Source organism: Pseudonaja textilis, chromosome 6 (assembly GCF_049901715.1).
Source record: "Pseudonaja textilis isolate UNSWEBS1 chromosome 6, rPseTex1.2, whole genome shotgun sequence".
In the NCBI taxonomy this organism is placed as follows: Eukaryota; Metazoa; Chordata; class Lepidosauria; order Squamata; family Elapidae; genus Pseudonaja; species Pseudonaja textilis.
The window spans coordinates 32,066,503-32,089,859 of NC_141995.1; the positions used below are offsets into that span (position 1 = coordinate 32,066,503).

At 34.7% G+C, this 23,357-nt stretch overlaps 1 protein-coding gene across 2 annotated transcripts in view; it reads left to right on the forward strand.

Annotated features, from left to right (window-relative positions):
• Positions 1-11,417, forward strand: part of ANKRD50 (ankyrin repeat domain 50) — a 43,343-nt gene extending 31,926 nt beyond the window's left edge. For both annotated transcript variants that reach the window (XM_026698015.2, XM_026698016.2), the window contains exons 4-5: positions 1,945-5,495; positions 7,332-11,417. In XM_026698015.2, coding sequence (XP_026553800.2) covers positions 1,945-5,492 — 3,548 coding nt within the window. In that variant the 3' untranslated portion in view covers positions 5,493-5,495; positions 7,332-11,417. The remainder of the gene's footprint in view (positions 1-1,944; positions 5,496-7,331) is intronic.
• Positions 11,418-23,357: the final 11,940 nt, after the last annotated feature.

A 23,357-nucleotide genomic window follows, 5' to 3' on the forward strand; every position in this document is an offset into this window, starting at 1 on the left:
ATTTCAATTGCTCTGAGCATTGCATGATCTGACCTTGGGGTGAATTTGCTAGGCTATCAATGGGTTTAATAAATGAATAAATAAATATAAAATAAAATCAAAAGAACAATTGGTGGCAGAGGACATAATTATCAATGGATTTATTATTTATTGTTATCTGAAAAATATAAAACAGTAACAAAATTTACAGTATTGAACATTATTAGACTTATTTGAAACACAATTGTGTACATATAATGAATGTGTGATTGTTAAAATGTATACAGTTTTTTGAAATGTGGAACAGAAAAAGAACAAATTAGGAATGTATGATAAAATGGTTAAAAAGTTTGGCTATAGTAAAGCAGGTGGAGCAATGGAAAATACATGGTTGAAAGGCATGAAATTACACTATGTTACAATCTTAAATACAATTTTTAAATGATATATCATTAGTATATATCAGTTCAAATTCCTGTTGTAAATGTGAATAGGACACATTTAATCATATCTGGTGGACATGGAAAAAGCTAGAAAATTTTGTGTCCAAATACATACGTATAATGATTCAGAGAATGTTAATTATTATAATTTAACTGAAGCCAGAACATCTTCATTTGGGATAATGGATAAAGCAGTTAGAAATTAAGTTATAGAAAATTGTTTTTATATATGTTAACTGAAATAAGATTATTGTTATGGACAAAGATGGAAAGATTTGGCAATACTTATGATAGAGGAATGATTGGTAAAGTGAAATAATTTGTTTGATTACAATGTTTATTCATGACTGAAAACCTTTATAGAGTCAATATGTAAAAAAATGAATGTGATTTTGATTAGATAGGATAGATTATAGAAAGAAAAGAGTCATGATATAACTTTAGATAGGGAGATCGAGTTAAAATTGTACCTAATAATTGATAAAGCAAGATTGAAAGCTATTTTTTATATCTTTTTTCTTTCTTTTCTATCTTTTACTGGTATTTTTCTTTTTGCATCTTTAGTTATTTTTCTTCCATTTTTCATTTTTCTCTTTTTTCCCCTATTTTACTTCGTATTAGTCTTATTCTTGTGTTTAATATTTTCCAATTAATAAATTAATTCATGTATTAATAAACATTTTCAAGGGGAAACAGAATGCTCACTTTGCATTCTCAAAATCCTTATTTATTTCTGCTTCATCCTTTTGACTAGTTAGAGCTAATGACATTTTCATCTGAATTTCCCCATTTTTTCATATTCCTAATGAAATGGAGTTGTCTGTTCTCTTAAGAAAAGTAAAAGACTTTAAATTACATTTTGATAGTTACAAAATTAATTTTGTGAATATCTGACTTGAAAAAAGTCATAATACTATAGAAATGGAAATGGCAAATCATGGTTAATAATCTTGCAAATGGAATAAACAATTTATTTGTGATACAGCAAATTTCAAAACTCAGTTTGTGAATTAGTTATCATATTGCAAGTTTATAGATTGTGAATATGTAATCTTGCTTTAAAATATTAAAAATTGGAGGTTTAAACAAGAAACATGTCCTGTGTTAAAGAAACCTTCATTGTGCAGTTAAGTAGTTTATGAAATATTAGATACATCTGAACTAGTGTCGCATGTAAGTAGCAATAGCAATACCAATTTATATAAACTTATATACCACTTTACAGTGCTTTACAGTCTCTAAGCGGTTTACAGAGTCCGCATATTGCCCCCAACAATTTGGGTCCTCATTTTACCCCACCTCAGAAGGATGGAAGGCTGGGTCAACCTTGAGCCTGGTGAGATTTGAACTACCAAATTGCAGGCAGCCTGCAGGCAGCAGAAGTAGCCTGCAGTATTGTACTCTAACCATTACGCTACCATGGCTCATAAGTAAATTGAACATTTCTAACAGAATAAATAAAATTTGTTTGAAATTAATCTTATGAAATGCTTACCTTTTTGTCTCTCTTATTTTTGTCTAGGCTTTCGAAAAATAAGTCTTGATGACCTCAGGAAGGCATACATTGTGAAAGATGTCCAACAATATATTCTCCATCGCTTGGATCAAGAAGAAGCCCTAAGACAACATCTCACAAAAGAAACTGCAGAAATGTTGAATCAGCTGCACATTAAAAGCAGTGGTTGCTTTCTGTACCTTGAGCGTGTCCTAGATGGAGTAGTAGAAAATTTCATTATGCTAAGAGAAATTCGTGATATCCCTGGAACATTAAATGGACTCTATCTTTGGCTTTGTCAGAGACTTTTTGTGAGAAAACAGTTTGCAAAAGTCCAACCTATTCTGAATGTAATCCTTGCTGCTTGCAGACCACTCACAACAACTGAATTGTTCCATGCAGTGTGGACCAAAAATATGGCATTGTCTATAGAGGATTTCCAGCGCAAACTAGATGTTCTATCAAAAGTTCTTGTTGATGGTCTAGGAAACACAAAGATCCTTTTTCACTATAGTTTTGCAGAATGGTTGCTGGATGTAAAACATTGTACGCAAAAATATTTATGCAATGCAGCAGAGGGACACCGAATGCTAGCAATGAGTTACACATGTCGAGCCAAGGATTTAGCACCATTAGAAGCACAAGAATTTGCTTTGCATTTAATAGATTCAAATTTACAACTGGAAACTTCTGAGTTAGCTCTATGGATGATCTGGAATGGTACTCCTGTTAAAGATTCTTTGTTGACGTTGATCCCCAAAGAGCAGGAAGTTTTACAATTGCTAGTAAAAGCTGGTGCTCATGTTAATAGTGAAGATGATCGGACATCTTGCATTGTGCGACAAGCATTAGAAAGAGAAGATTCTATTAGAACTTTATTGGATAATGGTGCTTCAATAAATCAGTGTGATTCAAATGGAAGAACATTGCTAGCCAATGCTGCCTACAGTGGTAATCTTGATGTAGTGAATTTATTAGTTTCTAGAGGAGCAGATTTTGAAATTGAAGATACTCTTGGGCAGACAGCACTTACTTTAGCTGCTCGGCAAGGACACACCAAAGTTGTAAATTGTCTGATTGGATGTGGCGCTAATATAAATCATACTGACCATGATGGATGGACAGCATTGCGATCTGCAGCTTGGGGTGGACATACTGAGGTTGTTTCTGCACTTCTGTATGCTGGTGTAAAAGTGGACTGCGCAGATGCTGACAGCCGAACAGCTTTGAGAGCAGCAGCCTGGGGAGGACATGAAGATATTGTACTGAATCTGTTACAACATGGAGCTGAGGTGAACAAAGCAGATAATGAAGGGAGAACTGCTTTAATTGCTGCAGCATACATGGGGCATAGAGAAATTGTAGAGCATCTTCTAGACCATGGTGCAGAGGTAAATCATGAGGATGTGGATGGGAGGACTGCTCTCTCAGTTGCTGCTCTTTGTGTTCCTGCTAGTAAGGGACATGCTTCCGTTGTGAGCCTTTTAATAGACAGGGGAGCTGAGGTGGATCATTGTGACAAAGATGGAATGACTCCCCTGCTGGTAGCAGCCTATGAAGGGCATGTAGATGTTGTTGATTTGCTTCTGGAAGGTGGAGCAGATGTAGATCATACTGACAACAATGGCCGCACCCCTCTTCTTGCTGCAGCGTCAATGGGTCATGCTTCAGTTGTAAATACTTTATTATTTTGGGGAGCAGCTGTGGATAGCATTGATAGTGAAGGACGGACAGTTCTTAGCATAGCATCTGCTCAAGGTAATGTTGAAGTAGTACGGACTCTTCTAGATAGAGGATTAGATGAAAACCATAGGGATGATGCAGGATGGACACCTTTGCATATGGCTGCTTTTGAAGGTCACAGATTAATATGTGAAGCACTTATAGAACAAGGTGCTCGGACTAATGAAATTGATAATGATGGACGTATACCATTCATATTAGCAGCCCAGGAGGGCCACTATGACTGTGTGCAGACTTTACTGGAAAATAAATCTAATATTGATCATAGAGGCTATGATGGGAGAAATGCACTTCGTGTTGCTGCTTTAGAAGGGCACAGAGATATAGTTGAACTACTTTTCAGTCATGGAACTGATGTGAATTATAAAGATGCTGATGGCCGACCAACACTTTACATCCTGGCCTTAGAGAACCAGCTATCAATGGCTGAGTATTTCTTAGAAAATGGTGCAAATGTAGAAGCAAGTGATGCTGAAGGAAGGACGGCACTTCACGTTTCCTGCTGGCAGGGCCACTTGGAGATGGTACAGATGCTGATAACATACCATGCTGATGTAAATGCATCAGATAATGAGAAACGGTCAGCTTTACAGTCAGCAGCATGGCAGGGTCATGTCAAAGTAGTTCAGCTTTTGATTGAGCATGGGTCCTTAGTTGATCATACATGCAATCAAGGTGCTACTGCCCTCTGCATTGCGGCCCAAGAAGGACATATTGATGTGGTGCAGATATTGCTGGAAAATAGTGCTGATCCAAATCATGCAGATCAGTTTGGGCGTACAGCGATGCGTGTTGCTGCAAAGAACGGGCACACACCAATAATTAAACTACTGGAAAAATATGGTGCTTCTAGTTTAAATGGATGCACTCCTTCCCCAATCCATACGATGGAACAAAAACCTTTGCAATCAGTACCTTCAAAAATGCAATCCTTAACTATAAAATCAAACAGTTCAGGGAGCACTGGTGGAGGTGATGTACAAGCTGCTTTCCGTGGTTTGTCAAATGGCCCAACTCATGCTTTTAGTTCTCCCTCTGAATCCCCTGATTCAACAGTTGACCGACAGAAGTCCTCTTTATCTAATAATTCACTGAAAAGTTCAAAAAACTCTTCTCTTCGTACAACGTCATCGACAGCAACTGCCCAAACAGTACCTATTGATAGTTTCCACAATATGTCCTTTACAGAACAAATACAGCAGCATTCCCTGCCCCGCAGTAGAAGTAGGCAGTCCATTGTTTCACCTTCCTCCACCACTCATTCCTTAAGCCAGAATCATAGTTCGCCAAATAGTGAATTTGAATGGAGCCAAGTGAAACCCAACCTAAAATCAACAAAACCAAATAAAACAGGGAAAACTGAAAACTCCAACAAATCCGGGTCTGCTGGGAAAAAAGTAAAGCAAACCACTTCCTCACAACCAAAAGTTTTAGAATATGAAATGACTCAGTTTGATAAGCAGATATCCGTTGCCAAATGTGGCACTACTGTGCCTCTTAAAAATATGCCTACTGACACACAGTGCAAAATTTTAGTCCCTTCAGCCCAGCAAGAAGTTTGCCGGTCCCAACAACAGTTCCTGATCCATCAACAAAGTGGAGAGCAAAAAAAGAGAAATGGAATAATGACAAATCCAAACTACCATCTTCAAAGCAATCAGGTTTTTCTTGGTAGAGTATCTGTTCCACGAACAGTCCAGGATCGAGGGCATCAGGAAGTTTTAGAAGGCTATCCATCTGCAGAAACAGAATTTAGCCTTAAACAAGCCTTAAAGCTTCAAATTGAGGGAAATGACCCAAGCTTCAGTTACAAGAAAGAAACACCATTGTAAAAGGTGAGCAACTTTTAGAATTGTGCTATTCAAAAACTTCTTAGGCATAGTTAGGCATTATGGCAAAAATGAGAACTTGTGACTTTCCATTGAACAATAGCTTATATACCATATAACTGTTAAATGGCCAGAGGCATTTTTATGGCATCTTGAGACAATTTCTGCTTGCCACAGCCCTTCAAAACCAAAAATGGTGAATTTATCTACCTATCAAAATAACTCTAATGCTTTGACAAAAATTAAACTCAAAACTTTAAATGAGATGATTTTGCTTGTTTAAATGAGATCATGTTGCTTCTTTAGATTAAGTGTGTTTATAACTGTCAGATGCTTTGATTTTTTAAATTAATTTTCCTCTAATTATTTAGAAAGTAGCTTCATGATTACATTAATATGAGATACCCAATTTTCTTTTGTTTTAAATGTCACTGAATTATTTTTCAGATTTTGGTCCTAAAATAAATTATAAAATAATTAGTTGAAACCATGCAAGTAGCAAAAAGTAGTACAAATTAGCATGGATTTATTATAACATTTCCCAAACTAATCTCTCTCTTTTTTTTAAGTAGCCATTAATCCAGAGTTGAATGAAATGCTATGAACTTTGATACCAGTATGATAGTTTTCATGGTCTCTTATTGTTTGGTTAGGAAATTAATTAAAAAAAGACTAAAGGATATATTTTGGTGAAGGTCCAGATAATTGAAAGGATTGCATTATAGTAGAATAGCCATGCATTTTTCTGTAACAAAAAATTCAAATAAGATAGCCTTAGTTCTGATAATACTGATTATAGTATTTAGTACTGATAATACTGATTATCTCAGTATTATGCTGATAATACTGATAATGATTTATTGAAGAGATGGGGGAAACTGCAAAAACATTGCAATAGTTTTTTAATGCAATTTTGTGGCCACAGTATTATCTGACATACGAAGCTGGATAGAATCACAGAACCAGGGGAGACATTGAAGGTCCCATAGTATAAGTTTTGTGCATAACTTGTGCTCATATATGATGTCTCTGATTCTACATTTCATCGTGCATTTGAGAAGTTACCAATGTTGATCTTTAGGAAAACCAATCGTCTAAATATATATGTATAAAATGAAGCCTATTAAAAGATCATTTTATAAACATCATTTGCTAATATGAGAAATCGATAATCTTATACATGCTTACTATACGAAAGGAATTCTCTAATTAATATTTTTTCCATACATATTGTTTTTAAAATATTGTAAATTGGCCTTGTGTGTAGCCCATGCAATCTTGTCTCATACCTGAAATATTACAAAACCATAAGAATTCAGTGACCTAATTAAATTCAAGAAGTAGAAAGTATGCCATTTTAAGTTACAAAAGCTTTCAATTTTGTTAGAAGTAATGCCAAGTCACAAGTTACATGTTAAATATTAATATGATTGTCAAAATAGAATTGCCATATTATCTTATCACCAGTACCATAATATTTGTATCATGTACCTATATCACCATATTCTGTTTCTTAGTTTCTATGAGTAGCATTCAGTGCTTGGGGGAGGGGGTTAAACCCCAATGCCACTAAAATAGGAGAAAGATGATCCTAAGTGTTCACAACAAGTTTGACATGACAATGTTAGAGATAGTAGACCTCACTATAATTTATTGATCAAAATATGGATTTGATTTCAGACAGGCCATTTTAAATATACTCAAAATTCAATGATAAACTGTAAGATTTTTAGTCATTGCATTTGTAGATCATTGAAGACATTGTAAATAGTTCGGTTATTAATAGAATTGAGATTTTTGAGGCAGAATGTAAATTTTCATTTTATTTTTTTGGTTTTTTAGGCAGTTTTCATAACACCAGGAACAAAAAGAAGAGGTTATCAAGAATGGTTTGTCAGTAGACTGGATAAAAGCATTTCTTGCTCATTAAACTACATTGAAAATTCTGAATGTGATCACTACAGCACAGTTACCTTGATTACTGTAATGTGCCTAAAAGTTAAGGCTGCCTTCTTAATGTAACTTTCTGTGCTTTAGAAATTGTATTTTGTGTACTTTATACTTAATACATAGAATAAGCACTTTCTTCTTAATAAACGGAACAAGATAATGCCATATATTCCATACACAACTGAAAAGTTTTAAGAATTAGAAATGTAAGCTCCTTTGCACGAAGGCATCATCAGAGCCATGGTGGCTTGTGCTGAAAGGCATTGCCTTATGTATTTTATTTTAATGTGGCAAAAAATCTGCTTGCTTTCTGTTGGAAAGATAAGCAGTATCTTTGGCTACCTAAAAAAAAGAAACAACCTCACTTCACAAATATATACATAAATTTGGTTTTTTTCAATAAGCCTTTTAAACACCAGTTGAATATCATTTTTTTCTGTTTTATGCTTGCACCAACAGCTTTGCAGCATGTGATTCCTAGTTAGATTTTATGCTTTCATAAGACCTCTTATATTTTTTACCGCAGGTTCATATATACTCATACAAAAGACTGCAATTATCTCAAAGGGTGCAACCTTTGCACCTAGAAGAGAATTATGTGAACTATCACAGCCACAATGCTAATTGCCTTTGAGGGTTCTTTGCTTTCCAAGGACTGGGCACATCACAGCATAGTAAATCTGTACGCAATGCTTTATTATAGCACCTACTTTCTTCAACAAGTCTATTGCTGTGGGACAATTCTGCCCCTCTCGGATTTGGAAGTTGCTGTTGCCATGTAAATACATCTTTAATATTCAATATTTTGTTTTCAAAATCTTTCCATTTTCAATTCAGACAAAGTCTCCAAGTCTTTAAAGTGGCACTCAATCTTATCCTTCTTCCAAAAGTTTTTACATTGGTTGGGATGAAGTGCTACTTCAATGCAATTGTTCCTTTTCTGGTTGCTACCATACTTCCAGAAAAGCGTTAGGCTGGATTCCCACCAGCACAATGCTGGTCACTTTAGCTTGTGGCCCTGGCGGTTGAATGATAATCCTCTTGCCTGCTTGTAATAGCTGCCAGTCTCCAGATATCCTCCATTTTTCTATCTTTATATCACCTTCCTAAACATTCTGTCTTAGCATTTGCTTTTGTAAACTAAGATTGGTGTGAGGCTGCCTCTGGACATTGCCATATCCTTGAAAATGCCTGGGTGTGGCTATATTAGCCAGGAAGCCGAAACACTGGTGTGGAGGCTTGTGAGCAAATTTGTGAGTGAATGAATAAATGCTTTCAGGTTTCAAACCTTTTACAGCCCTGAGAAAAAACATTAGCTTGTGCTGAGCCTCGAGGAAATGGGGTGGGAAGTATATTTGCCTGATTGCAGCTACTTTTCCTCAAGCACAGACAACAGCTTCACTTCCTCACAATATTGTAGCCATAATAATAGTGATGATTTCCCTCCAAAAACACTACAATTTCAAGTGTTACTGTTTGGTCATGTGGCTATATCTGGGTATGGCTGGTTCACATTTAATTTTCTCAAAAAAACTGTACATACATAGTAAAGTCATCATAAATACATAATACCAAGCAATATGAGGTAGTTTTCTGTTCATCTTAAATTGTATTTCCATGGGTATATTTCCCTATAATCAGATGCTTCTCACAAATTGTCAAAAAAACAACAATGCTAAATTGTCGTAGTAGATACAAGTCATTAATCTTGTTCTTGTCACTTGTTTTGAACAGCATTGGTGTTTGAAACCAGGCCTCATTTAATTGACTTAAGTCAGGTTATATCTGTGTTCACGTTGCCTTTTTTCTCTTTGAAAGGCTAACAGAAGTCCGTCAGCTCAACTTGCTGCTTCAGATTTTTCTGTGGAAGAGGCACAGTCTTGTGGTAGTGCAGCTGTTATAATATATGAAGGCTCTTGTTCAATCCTTCAATCCCAGTTAAATCATGTGGAACAAACAAGACATCTCTATTGCACTGAACTATATTGCATTGACAATTTAGTGATCTCCATTTGTCTCCCTGAAACAAATGGATAACATATTCCAAAAATAAATGAAAATGTCTGGTGTCTATTTTGATGTTAAGTAGACATCAAATGTTAACCCACATAAAGCAATTTAATATACTGAAAAATGAAATGATTAGAAGAGTTGACAATCCTAACCCTAGATACCTGCCTGCATATATTTAAAACAGTAAGAATGGCTTATTTGTTTCGCTTTTTGTTTTGTGTGTGGCCCCAATATAAATTTCTCTTTTCAGGTTTTAGTTTTGACACCTATTTTTTATTATTAGATTGGGGGTAAATGGTAAACTTCAACAATATTTTTCCTGTAAGTAGCTGGATTGTACCACTTGATTCACACTTTCAGATATATTTTAAAAACTCTATAGCTCTAAATATCAGAGAAAAAATTATTAAGTTGCCTTGTAGCAGTCTTTATCTTTTGATATAAAATCCTGTCCATGCTACTCTGTCCATCTCTTGTGTGACCAAAAAGCAACTCAGGATAGAAAGAACGAGCTTCATTCTTCATGGTAACTTATGGCAAGAAATTCATGTTTTTCCCATTGGTATGTTACCAAGTGTCACTGCTTTATTTATCCCAACATGACTGCTTATGGAATAAATTATAGGTCAACTATGGGGATTTGTGCCATAAGATCAAAATTTATGGCAAAGGCTTGTCAGTAGGAAGTCTCTCCTGGCTAATGAGAATATTGCAATGAAAAAGATGCATGGTTGTATGTATTGAGAGCATAAAAGATACATGTGATGTAAACAGAAATTCATACTCATGAAAATCTCCTCTAGTACTTCTAGTACTGGTTATTTGCAAAATAGTTCAAAACTGCAGCCCTTATTTCTTATTAACATTTTACTCTAAAAATATTCTTAAAGATTGTTGTCTTTCTTATCTCAGTTAGTGCTGAGATTGTATTTATTGGACTTGTTTTATCCTAGTATGTATTTGTGACTTGATAATTACATTTATGGCCATACTCACAACAAGGCTACATGTTGCAGAAGCCTTTGGATTTTCACCAGAATAATGTAAACATTTGAAGGAGCTGGGATAAGGCAAAGAATATCTCCTAAGCATGCTAATCAATTAAAAAGTTAAGAAGGAAAGTGCTTTCTGATAATACATTGGGATAAAAGTTCCTGCGTATTTTCAGAACTTTGTTGGAATACAGCATGCCTTCCCTTATTATAAATCTATCCATTTGACAAGAGTGTGAGACTCTTTCACATTGCTTTAATATATGATTTTAATATATTGACTTTTGTGGCCTCTTTCCAATAAAGGTAAACATTGTTTATCTGAAAAAAACAATTCTATGCTTTATTACCATTGTTAAGTTCTTGGGTGTGTTCAGTTCTGTTAAGCCATGATTTGATGGGGCTGATCAGCTATAATTTAATATAATTCAAGATTCCTGGGTTCTGTATCCCCATCAACAAAACACTGCCTCATTTTACAATCTTTTCCACCCCTACAATTCACTGGCTAAAGTCATTCCCAGATGAACTAAATTTTCACCCTTTGGGGTTTTAGAAAGTGAATTTTAATATCTGCAGCACAAGTGACCTCAGTAGGTGTTCTTAAGAGGAAGCAAATAGTTAATTTATCTTTCAAAATGTTGACATGTTAAGGTAAATCAGTGCCATATAGGTCTTGTTATAATCAGTATTGGAAATGGCTTTGCTTTTACTTAAAGCATCCTTTCCTCTTGTCACCTGTGCTGCTATGCAAATGTCTATTAATGCTTGATATCCTCCATTGGAACTGTTCAAATAACATGGTGCAGTTGAAACTTTTTTTTCCTGGACTGTTTGTAAATAGCCTAAAATGTACATTGAATTTCACATTGTAAAATTTTTATTTTATTTCTTGTATTATATTAAGCGAAAGTCCTTATGTATATGAAAGTGCATAATAAATATATTTGCTTTTCAGCAGATAGTTGTTTTATATTTGTTTGCTATTGTCCCTTTTCTGAAAAATCAAAGCCTAACTATATTAATACAATGTTGGATGTGACTATATTAAATGTTTCATTTCTTCTTGTTTTTTATCCTAATTTTGTAATACAGTACTAAGCCTGATTTTGGATATGCATGATGGCTTGGAATGCAATATGTGATAAAAGATAAAGCATTAGGTTGGAAGGTTTCCAAATGTGGTGAAATAGCTAAAACTATGAACGTTTAGCCACAAGAAACTATATAGAAAATATAGTATCAGAAATAATTGCACTAATATGGTGGGAACATGTGTAACATTACTTTAAAAGAGAAAAATACTGGTAATTGGAGCTAATTTGAAACAGTGATCCTTACTAGAGGAATGTTTGTCCAAACAGCAGCCATCTTCCAGCTTTAAGTTAGACTAAATTAAATCCATTTGGTTTGACTCAAACTAGCTTATCCTTGGAATGGACCTATCAAAAATCAGAAAAAGTTTTGAAGTGTATTTCACACAAATCATGATACTAATAACTGTGCAGTATTATGTCTAATATTTTGAATGACCTGTCATTATTGATTAAAACCAGGAAATGAAATAATATGGGAAGTGGATAGGCATTTGACCTCAAATTATTTTCCTTCGTGATAGTTCAACTTGTGGATTGTACTACAACTAATTGGCATAGTAAAAGATGGGAAATTTTATAACTCCTGTAGAAATGTCAGTAAATATTTGATGTGTGTGTATGTGTTGTAACCCTTCAATACTGGAAAGCAGATGCAGGAATAATATACATTCTAAAATAATTTGTTTCTGTCCCTATATTTTTATCAGTTTCTGATGGGATTTGTAGAATGCAAGTATATCTTGATATTTTACACTGATACCATTTGGTCTAGTTTTGTCAAATCTGTCCATTATTTGTATATATCTGTGCAGTTATATGAAACATTTTAAACATCTTTAATCTTATGTTTCAGTCAATCCCTAAAGGAACAGTTCAAAGAAATTTTACATTGTACAAAATTAGATATATCTTTTTACAAATTAGAATCCATGTGTAATATGTAGGTACAATTGTTTACAGATTCAAAATAATAAAATAGTAAATATGTCAGATGTGGAAACTAAGATCAGTACTTCCAGTCAGTACTTTTTAACACTGCTACGGTAGCAAAAATAACAGCTTAAAAATTTCTGTGGCCAACTAAATAGCCAACCTCTTTCATTCACTTGAAAACTAAAGAAACACTTTAGAATGCATTAAATCTATTTAGATCTGCAAAACTGAACTCATTGATTACAAATGACCTGCTGAAAAGTTTAGCTGACAGTGAAGTTGTTTGCAGACCACCGTACAATGTGCCCAGCACAGAGAAGATGCCAGGAAAAAAACCTTTCCTGTTCTCATCCCCCTCCATCAAAGAAACTTGATAAGACTGAAACATCTGAGAACAAAACAAAGTACTTTAGACTAATGAAACAAAATGCAACTATTTAGCAGCAACCACATACTACAGTTTTAGGGGGAGGAAAGTATTGAAAAAATTCCAACCATTAATTACAAGAGTGGGGTTATCAGGGCTTGGACTGAGTAATATCCAGAGAGAAAATGTTGCGTGAGTCTAAAGAATAATAGATTCAAATATTAACTTACTTTAGCAGTTAAGAAACCAAAGCTAACAAAAGATTGGGATGTCAGCAAGATAACAATCTGAAACATACATCCCAATTAACTATAAAATACTTAATAGAATTCCTTGAAAAAATTATATTTAAAACCTGGAAGAAATCTAAAATATGCAATATATATTTAAAGCACCCAAGAATGGTTCTGAGGTAGAATAATTTAAAAGAGAAAGGGAGGGATAAGATCGAAAAGTAAGAATAGAAAGACTCCTGAGAAGAATACTAAAAATCTACAGGAAAATTTGAAAACACTTTATTTCTGCCAAAAGGTGTCTCCCACAGTGGATGTGTTTCATTTTATTGGAAGTGTCCAAACTTCAATATATTTCATGTTCACTGTTTTTTTTTTATTCTCTAAACATTTGAACAACGTTAATATGTTAGCATTCAAATTTGCAAGAAAATGTCATTTATCTTTGGACCATCAAGGTCATGTCCTTTTCAGTTAGGAATTCATTGAAATATACAGTTTGACTAGAGGTGACTAAACCTTTTCTATATAATTATGTTATAGTTTATGGTATTTAATTAAATTGTGAATGAGAGAGAGTGCATGCCTAGACAGATAAAATATATTTATACAAAGAAATAAAATGTGATAACTATTTTCTTCCTTCTGTCCATCCATCAGTTTATCCATAGTATAAACAGCTGCTGAATGCTATTCTCTTGGATTTGGGGGGAATGGAATTTGCAACTATTATTACAAAAAAGCTGTTTATAAATACAAGAGTAGGAGTTTGACGTTAATCTTGGGTTTGATCATTCTAATAATTTTGGGTGTTAAAATTATGAACAGCTTTCAAAACACTTATTGCTATAGAGCATGCAATAAATATTCTAAATATATTAATGAATAAATAATCCTGTTACTTGTCACAGAACTTCTAAAATGCTATCAGTTATCTATAATTACTGATATGTTATTATCCCTTTTTTTCTATAAAACCATATCCAAATTTCTTAAATTATGACTCTAGTGAAATGCATAGCAGTCAATAGAAAAAAAATATGAAAATCAGATTTTATGGTATTTATTTTCTATTATACAAATGGAAGAAATGCAGACTGAAATGTAGAATAATCAATTTAATCTAACTTTATCTTCTGGGATCAACTTAATACTAAAAGACAATGCAAATTGAATACATGAATTACATATATCAAAAAATTAGGAAAGGTCCCCAAGTTACATGTTGAATGTCAAGATTGATATACTTTTTAGGTTTGGGGTATTCAAAAATATTGGCAGTTGGTGATTCAAACCCTAGCAGTTATGTTACCACCTTTGGCATTAGTAAATCTTTCATTACTTCTGTTGTAAAGTTTGGGCAGATCAAGCTTAACAGTTTAGACCAGGGATGTCAAACTTGTGGCATCACATGACATGTTGGGACTTTTTCTGAACCAGGAATGGGTGTGGTAAGTGCGTGATGCATCCAGCCTGCGAATTTAGACTGAATGTGATATTACATATTTAGAAAAGAAATGATATTCAAGTCATTAATTTCATGATTTCTACTTTGGAACTTGGGGTTGTATCCTAAGTTTTATATTGCATTCCCTTTTATTAGCATTAATATCTATTATATCCTGAATTAGTCATCCCTTTGACTTTTATTTTAGATACATGGTTTATGCTTCATGAAATCTTATAGAAAGAAATGCAGGGTCAATGTCAATCAAAAAGAGTTTCACATGTATTTATATGCAAATACAGAATAGATATTGCATATCAAATCTCAACTGTACCAGAGGTGGAATTCAGCAGGCTCTGACCAGTTCTGGAGAACTGGTAGCGGAAATTTTGAGTACTTCAGAGAACCGGTGGTAACCATCCCCCAGGAGTGGGGAGGGAATGGAGATTTTACAGTATTTTTCCCTGCCCTGTCCACCAAGCCACACCCACAAAGTCATGCCACACCCACCAAGCCAAGCCCACACAACCGGTAGTAAAAAAATTTGAATCCCACCACTGAACTGTACATACTAGAATTATTGGACGTTCAGTAAACTCTGACTGTTATTACAAGTATATGTTTCCACTACTTCAATAGCAGAAAAAACTTGATTACTGATTGGAAAGCAAAAAGTTGCTGAAACCAGGATCACTTGAAGAATTGGATTAGGTAAGTACAGTAAGAATTATATTAATATAATTTTACAAAGAAAACTTTATTGCTAATACATCAAACAATATCAAAATAAACACTTTATACTTGGATTACATTGGATGAACTACCTTGCAGTCAAATTGGCTACATAATAGGAAAAAATATGAAATAGGTCTGGGAATTTTCTGGTGCAGATTGTGAAACAAATCAAACAATTGCAATAAAATGTAAGGATTTAATAATTCAACTCTTTAAAATAGCCGTACTGTTTATTTCATGGTCACTGGGAAACTTGAAAAATGCTTTAATGAATAACAGAGGTGCTGCAAAAGTTCTGAAATACATATTTCAACTTCTGTCTGAAGAATGCTGGTCCTAATTTATATCTTCATATATTGGTGGGAGGGTTAAGTAAGGGTCAAAACTAATAAAGGTTGAAGAACGATTAAATTGCAATATAGAGACTTCAAAGTATTCAGGAAGCCTTTCTGTGCCTTTGTTAGTACAGAAATAAGGAAAAGGATGATTACACATCACTCGAGAAAAATATCTCCTGTTCACTAATAAAAGATCAAGATTCTTCATTGTTCCAGTCATAGCTTATTTTCATGTTTAAGGCAACATAGATGTGATCTTAGATTCCAGACATCAACTCTGATTTTATGAACAAATATCTCATATGTAATCACGTAAGTATAAAACTTTATACTACATTTCCATTACAACTAATCGAATAAACAACCATGTAGGAATAGAAAAATTGTATTACTTTTTGGTTCTTCTGAAGTTTGTTCTAAGTATACATGTGCATGTTTATTCAGACTTGGGAAAAGTCATCAGTAAAATCTCTTGGGGAAAGATCTTAGATTTTAGGAAGTGAAAAATTATTATAGTGAATGCCCTTCACTATAAAAAACAAATCAAACAATAAGGAATGTGTGCACATATGAAAATGAAGAGCTGGGAGCTTCACACATTTGTCCATGGCTCTTTACTACTTTATTTCTAAAATAAAGATTAAAAATTTAATTGTTCATTACTTACTATACAAAATTATTTAGCGGCACCCCCAAAATCATCTATAAAATCCTTTTGAATGGCTTCTCTTACCTATAAGAAATTCAAGTTTGTACTATGTTTTAATAACATTGGAAAAATTCACATGGGATTGAACTTTTTTGATGTATGCTTGCATCTCACGTTATTGGTAGATCAGAGTAATTTCCTCTTGTGGGTATGTATTTTTATACATACAGAACAAAATATAACAAAGCAAACAATCATCAATCATATCAGAAAAGGTTCACCCAGTCCTAATCAAATGTTCTTTGTTACAGCAAATTAAAACAACTACTGTACTTTTTATAATTTAATTAAACGTAACAATTAGAACAATAAAATACAAACTAAAAGAATAAAAATCAAAAAATGCAGAAAAAAGGTAAAAAAGAAAAGGAATATAGAAAGAAATGATTTGCCCTTCATCACAAGTATAAATAATTTTAGTAATCTAGCTCTTTTCAAAATACAACAAATGATGTCTTCTTTCCATTTCCCATCTCTGTTCTATAAACAAATCCTTAAAAGAGCTGATGTCCTGTTCCAGCATTGAGAGCCTCTGCTCATAGTGATCTTTGAAATGGAGTACTGTAGCAATTTAAGACTTCCATCGGGTCCATTAATGGCACAGGTAGTCCATCAGGCATCCTGATCTTAAATTCTTTAGTGCTTTATATCTCATAGGCAAAACCTTTAATACAGCTAACTGAAAGCCTGTGCAGCTGATTCTATAAAGTAACAAATTCCACTAAGCAACCTGAGACTGTACCAACTGCCGCTGCTGAATCAAATACAAGGATAAATCCGAATTCACTAAAGTATGTATCAACAGATGGACAACTTTAATATTTTTATTTTATTAAAAATGTTCATATAGCCCGCCATCTTATAACAGACTGTTAACACACAAACAGACACACATGCACGCCCACTATATATTAATTTGTCTGCGCCTTCCCAGGAAAGCATATAGATATATATATTGACTAATGCTTGTAATCGATATTCTTAGCCACAAGACCCTTAAAAGATAGTGATGATTGTACTAATATTCTTAGATAATATGCCTTTTCTTTTTTTTTCTTTGCCTCTTCCCCCCATCTCTCTCTCTCCCTCCCTTCCTCCCTCTCCCTCTCTTCTATACCAACAAACCCAATCCAGGAGGGATAAATTGGTTAAAAAGAAAAAAACTGGAAAATGATTAAGCAAGATCAATAGAATTTCACTCAAACATAAATGAAATTAATCTATCAGTGAAGTCAAGTCTGAGTCTATCTTTAATCAGGGCTAGAATGCAGACTGAAAAGAGGTAAAATCCATTTTCTCCAAATATTTCTGTTCTACAGGTACCACCCAATTAAGTAAATAGTGCATTGGACTCTTTTAAATTTATGTTGTTTTTTTAAATGCTTTCCAAATTTGTGGAAACTCCAAGAAAACTCAGCAAGGGTCCCGGGCAAGGAGGAAATTATTCGTTCATTCATTTGTTCTGGGAGATTGTTCATGCATCAGGAATTTCGCCAGATTGCAGAATACTTCTGTAAACTATTCAAGGACTAGCCATTAGTTAGTAGAGACAAAAATAAATTGAAGAGTCCTTGATGATTGTTTTCCAATGTAAAATCTTTGTTTTGCAATTCATATAACTGCAATTCATATCACCTTACTAACCAGCTGCTCTACATATAGTGATTTAACATGATAGTTAAAAGACCTTGTCTGAAACCAAATTTATATCTGGATATTTAAAAGAGCCTTCATAAAATAAGGGGCCTCTCTGAGGAATATTCTCAGCATCTTGCCTATAAAGTGGCTTCATCTGGACTCTGGCTGGGAAGATCCTTCACTTGGACTCTGGCTGGGTAGATCCTTTGAAGGTGTCTGAAACATGTCTGAGTCCTGTTATCTGGCAGAGCCAATTTATCTTGAGGAAGTGGACTAGCCACCTGTGTTTTGGACCCCTGCTCCTTTGGTTTGATTAAGGCATCCCAAGAAGTATCATGTGGCTGGGTTCAAGTGATAGTTAATGCCTCTTTGCAGGTAGGGCCTGCAAAGCCACCAGCCTTGAAGGTCATCCTCTCCTTCAAGAGATTATCTTTGGACCTGGTTGTGTTACATAACTTTTATCCAAAAATTATCCAATTTGGAAGAAGATTGTTGAAAGGATGGTCAGCCTTTAGCTTCGGAAGATCCTGGACAAATCTATATCCTTTTCAGTCTGGGTTCAGGCTGGGGTATATCAGAGATGCATTGATCACATTTGCTGTCCATTTAGAAGGCCCAGGATTGGGATAATCAAACAGTCCTGGATCTCTTAGGTCTCTCTATGGCATTCGATACCATTGACAATGATATCCTTCTGGATCAGTTCCAGGGGTTGGAACCTGGTTAATTGTGGGAGTGCTTCTCCCTAAAAATATTGGTCTTCCACAAAATACAATACTGTGCACACTCCCAAGTTCCTTCTGAAATCTTCCCATTTGGTGGGACATCAGATGTGTGCCTTTTCTGTGACCGCCCCTCTCTTGAGCAACATTGTCCCTCTGGCAATTCTAAGCATAGTTCACAAAATTGTCTGCTATAACATCTTGTCTGTCAACAACTTCTTTAGCGTCAATCATAATAACATACAGGCAAATAACTGATACAAACTCAAGGTAAACCACTCCAAACTCAATTGCAGAAAATACAACTTCAGCAACAGGAGTGGTCAACTCCTGGAATGCCCTACCTTGACTCCATTGTTACAGCCTCAAATCCTCACAGCTTCAACCTCAAACTGTCTATCATGGACTTCACCCCATTCCTAAGAGGTCCTTAAAGGGGGCGTGCATAAGCGCACCGGCGTGCCTACTTTCCCTGTCTTACTGTCCCCATTTATCTGTATTTACTTCCTATCTTATTTATGTTCATACTTATACTTGTTATCTTGTACATGTTTGATAAACATATAAATTCAGCAGACACCTTTCTAACCCTTTAGGGAGCTGTTAAAACTGCTTTTTTATTGAGACTTTGGGATTGCATTCTATAGATAGATAGTATATGTAAGATGACAACTAAGCCGCCTGGGGGGCATCTCAAGAGCATGATTCAGCAGTGGGATTTTTTTTATGATGTACTGTTTTTACAGTTTTTACTGTTTTATGATTGTTTTATTTTATTTGGGGTTTTTTAATGATTATTTTATTCTTGTGAGAGTGACTGAGGACTACTTATGATGGGTGGCTATATAAATCTTTTAAATAAATAAAGAGGATAGACATGACACCCAATTAGTCATGGGTGTTCCAACTGTTATACCATCCATATTTTACTGTATTTAAAGATGAATCACAATAGAAAATGATCAAAAGTATTTACTGACATAATCACGGCTGTTCAGTATCATAGTAGAAAGGGAGCACTAAGCTTTCGCTCCTATTTTTTCATATTTATACTGCATTTCTTTATATGCTATTCCCCATTAAAATGCATTGTGTTCTCTATTAAATATATTGCATTGTTACACACCTTTGATAAGGAAACTGTCCTATTTTTATAGCTGAATAATTACAGCGATTTGTTTCATTATTCTTGCTCACAAAATTGCTGTCCAACTACTGGATTGCATAAGAAGAGTGATATTTTTCTACCTATTCAAAATGAATAATCACCAAATTAAAATCCATTTGCAAGAATATGTTAGCACTGTGACAGGTTACTTTCCATAGTTAATAAATCATTCCCTTAGGAAATTTTAAACATTGGCAATAGCTTTCCTGCTTTTATTTCACCAAAATTAAAATTCAGTGCGTATGGGTGTGGGTGTGGGTGTAGCCTGATCTGAGGGTATATAATTTCATCCCAATTTGTGTTCATCACAATGGTTTTAATTTGAGAAAACCAGTTTGCTGTCCCTATCTCAAAATACGTATTGGGATAACGGTATGGGTGACCTCTCTACATAAAATTTGAGTGGATCATGTTCAATATATCACTTGCCCCTATGAAAATGACTGCTACAGCAAACCATGATAAATATGATAAAATTCATGTTAGGAATACTGAGTTATATTTTGATCCTATATATTTCTCTTGATTTATTGTACAAAGATTACTAGTCTTCAACTCGGTATCCCTGACTCGAAATAAGTAAGCACAAGGTAAACATCATCTGTTAACTGGTAGTTGTCAGTTAATGAAGTGGTAGTTGGGATGGACAGCTCTATTACTAAGTAATTAGGTTGTATTTATGTCACTTGACTTATGACTTAATGCTTACTGCAGTTGTGGCCGGTTTGGGTTTCTGTCATTAGTCAACATCCATGGTCAGATGATTGCCATTTCTGACTTCCTGGCAGCTTCCCTATTGACTTTGCTTGTCAGAAGATGGCAATGATGATTGTAAATGGTGATTACATGACCAGAGGACACTACAATGTGGTAAATTATAAGCCATTTGTCAAAATCCCAAATCATTATCATGTGTTCATGCAGATATTGTAAAGGTGGAAACTACAAGGACCCACTATAAGGTCTTATAGTTCTTATAAGCTTATTCAGCACCATTGTAACTTTGAATTTTGAGCGATGGTGCTAAATGAGTAGTTGTGCAATACAAACTATATTTGCATATGTGCCACAATTTAGACTGAATCCATTACAGTATTAACATTATTTCACAACCTAGGGTCTAAAATTAAGGTCAACAGTCCTCTCCCATTTTCACATTCCTATTCTTCAGATATTATTAGTTTGATTAAAATCCATAAAATTGGGTATTGTCTGATCTTCAACAATTGGATGAGAATGAAAAAGCACATTAAGCAAACTTTCTTCTATGCATGAACTATTTCTATTTGTAGAAGTGACTATGCTGCAGGTATTTTGCAGTTTATTGGCACTATTTAGCAGTTGTCCATTTAGCATCCCTGCTGGGATTACAGAAGTAGCTTACAGCCATTAATGCAGAGGAGAGCTATATAAGAGCCTTTACAACTCTCCCAAGCAATTTGCTTGTGCAACTGGAAACCATTGGGTCTAATCAAATCTGATCAGAGAGAAGCTTAATTTAATTTTCAGTATTTCTATTTGCAAAATGAATAAAAAAGTGTCAAACTCGCAACGACACACTATTGTCACATGATGTATCATAACCTTTTTCCCCTTTGCTAAACTGGGGGTGGGCATGGACAGCATGTGATGCATCCAGCCCACGGCCCGCAAGTTTAACACCCCTGCTATAGAGGCATCTTGATTGCAGTGACAATAAATGTTTCAGACCTTAAAATTAGAATATACAACATAGAAACTAATCATTCTGTAATTTAGTCTAAAGTGTAGATCTTGGTTCTGAATATGTATGTGTGTAGCTAATAAAGCTAATCTGATATATACATTGCTTTTTTAACAATTCACTAAAGTTTTGCATGATTCTAAGAAAAACTCACAACAAAATGAAAACTTTCCACTTATTTTAGAGTGAAATATGTATTACAATATATATATATATATATTACTCTTCAATTTATGACTTGTAGAATCAAAATAAGCTGTGTAAACAGTGAGAGGCATAATTCAACTGGAGCAGTAAAGGGACTGGTCATTGTTGTCGGTGGTGGTAGCTGGTGGTATCTGAAATTGATATAAGACACTAAGAAGACTTCACATTGAAAACCAGAAAAAATGGTCAACATATTTAAGCATACAAGCCTCCAATGAAAGTCCAGCTTTTCAAGGATATAAACATTGATATAAACAAGGGTCTGCAATGGGAAGGAAACTGTCAGCCCTGTTCGCCTTCCTGGCACAGGGCTGCCATTCTGGGGGCCATGCATAGTCGCTACTTGCCTGATCGAAAACCGTGGTGGTAGAAGAGTGCCTACAAACTGATCGGCACTGACAGGTGGAAGAATGAAGAAAGCACATGCCGATCAGTGGTGGGATTCATTTTTTTTATTACCAGTTCTGTGGGCGTGGCTTGGTAGGTGTGGCAGGGGAAGGATACTGTAAAATCTCCAGTCAGAGGTGGTATTTGCCAGTTCTCCAAACTACTCAAAATTTCCACTACTGGTTCTCAGGAACTGGTCAGAACCTGCTGAATACCACCTCTGATGCCGATGCTTAAGCCTTGATTATGCTATAGCCAGTGTTTCCCTTCTTCAGAAGTCTAATCACCAGGTTTGGTGGAGGTTACATTTAACAAGGCTGCGCTAGGGCAGGGGAGCGGCGCTGTTTGCCTTTTGGGGAGTTAATTAGCGGATGTGGGGGAGGTGGAGAAGTAGGCAGCCTTTATTAGTCGCTGGCAAAGTTCAGTGAGTAGAGCTGACTTAAATTGCATTTTTGTTTGTGCTGGTCAGTTAGTGCCATTCCTGCGGAGAAGATAAAAGCATTAAGGAAAACCCAAAGTGTGCTGGTCTTTATTTACGGCAAAGTGGAACCTGACAAAGTTACCTGTGAGTTCATTAGCCCTGCAACAGAATGGTACCCATACAGGGCCAAAACTCATTTTTCACTGAATGCAATAAAACTATTAATCTGCCCAACTGTAATGAACACTAAGCATAGGAGGGGAAATAGCACCCACCTAATAATTATATATAATAAATATAATTATATTAACCTCTTTCTCTATAAGTTATGCATTTTTAATTGGAACTCATTTGACCATACAACAGGTCAGTTGTATTTGCAACATTTGGATTCCATGTGGCCAGACAGTTCAATGACAATTGAAATGCATGCCAGACAAGTTCAGTTTCCTTCCCATTCATGTTTTTAATAACTACATAACACAGTACTATCTTTAAATATCATTGGAGCAAAATAAAAAGTAGCAAAGTGTTAACTTCTAATTATATATTAAGGATAAATGAAGATGATTTAGTAAAAGAAAAGATTTTGCTAGGTAGGATAAAAGCACATACCTCAATCTGCTATTTATTAATGGACTTGAAAGGACTATGTACTGATTTCATTAGGTTAAACTTTGCAAGATGAGAAAAATGCTAATATAAATGCCAAAAAATAAAAGTAGATAACATTATGTATTTCTATTTTAGATAAGGTTAATATCAATCATTAATATCATGAATTTTAT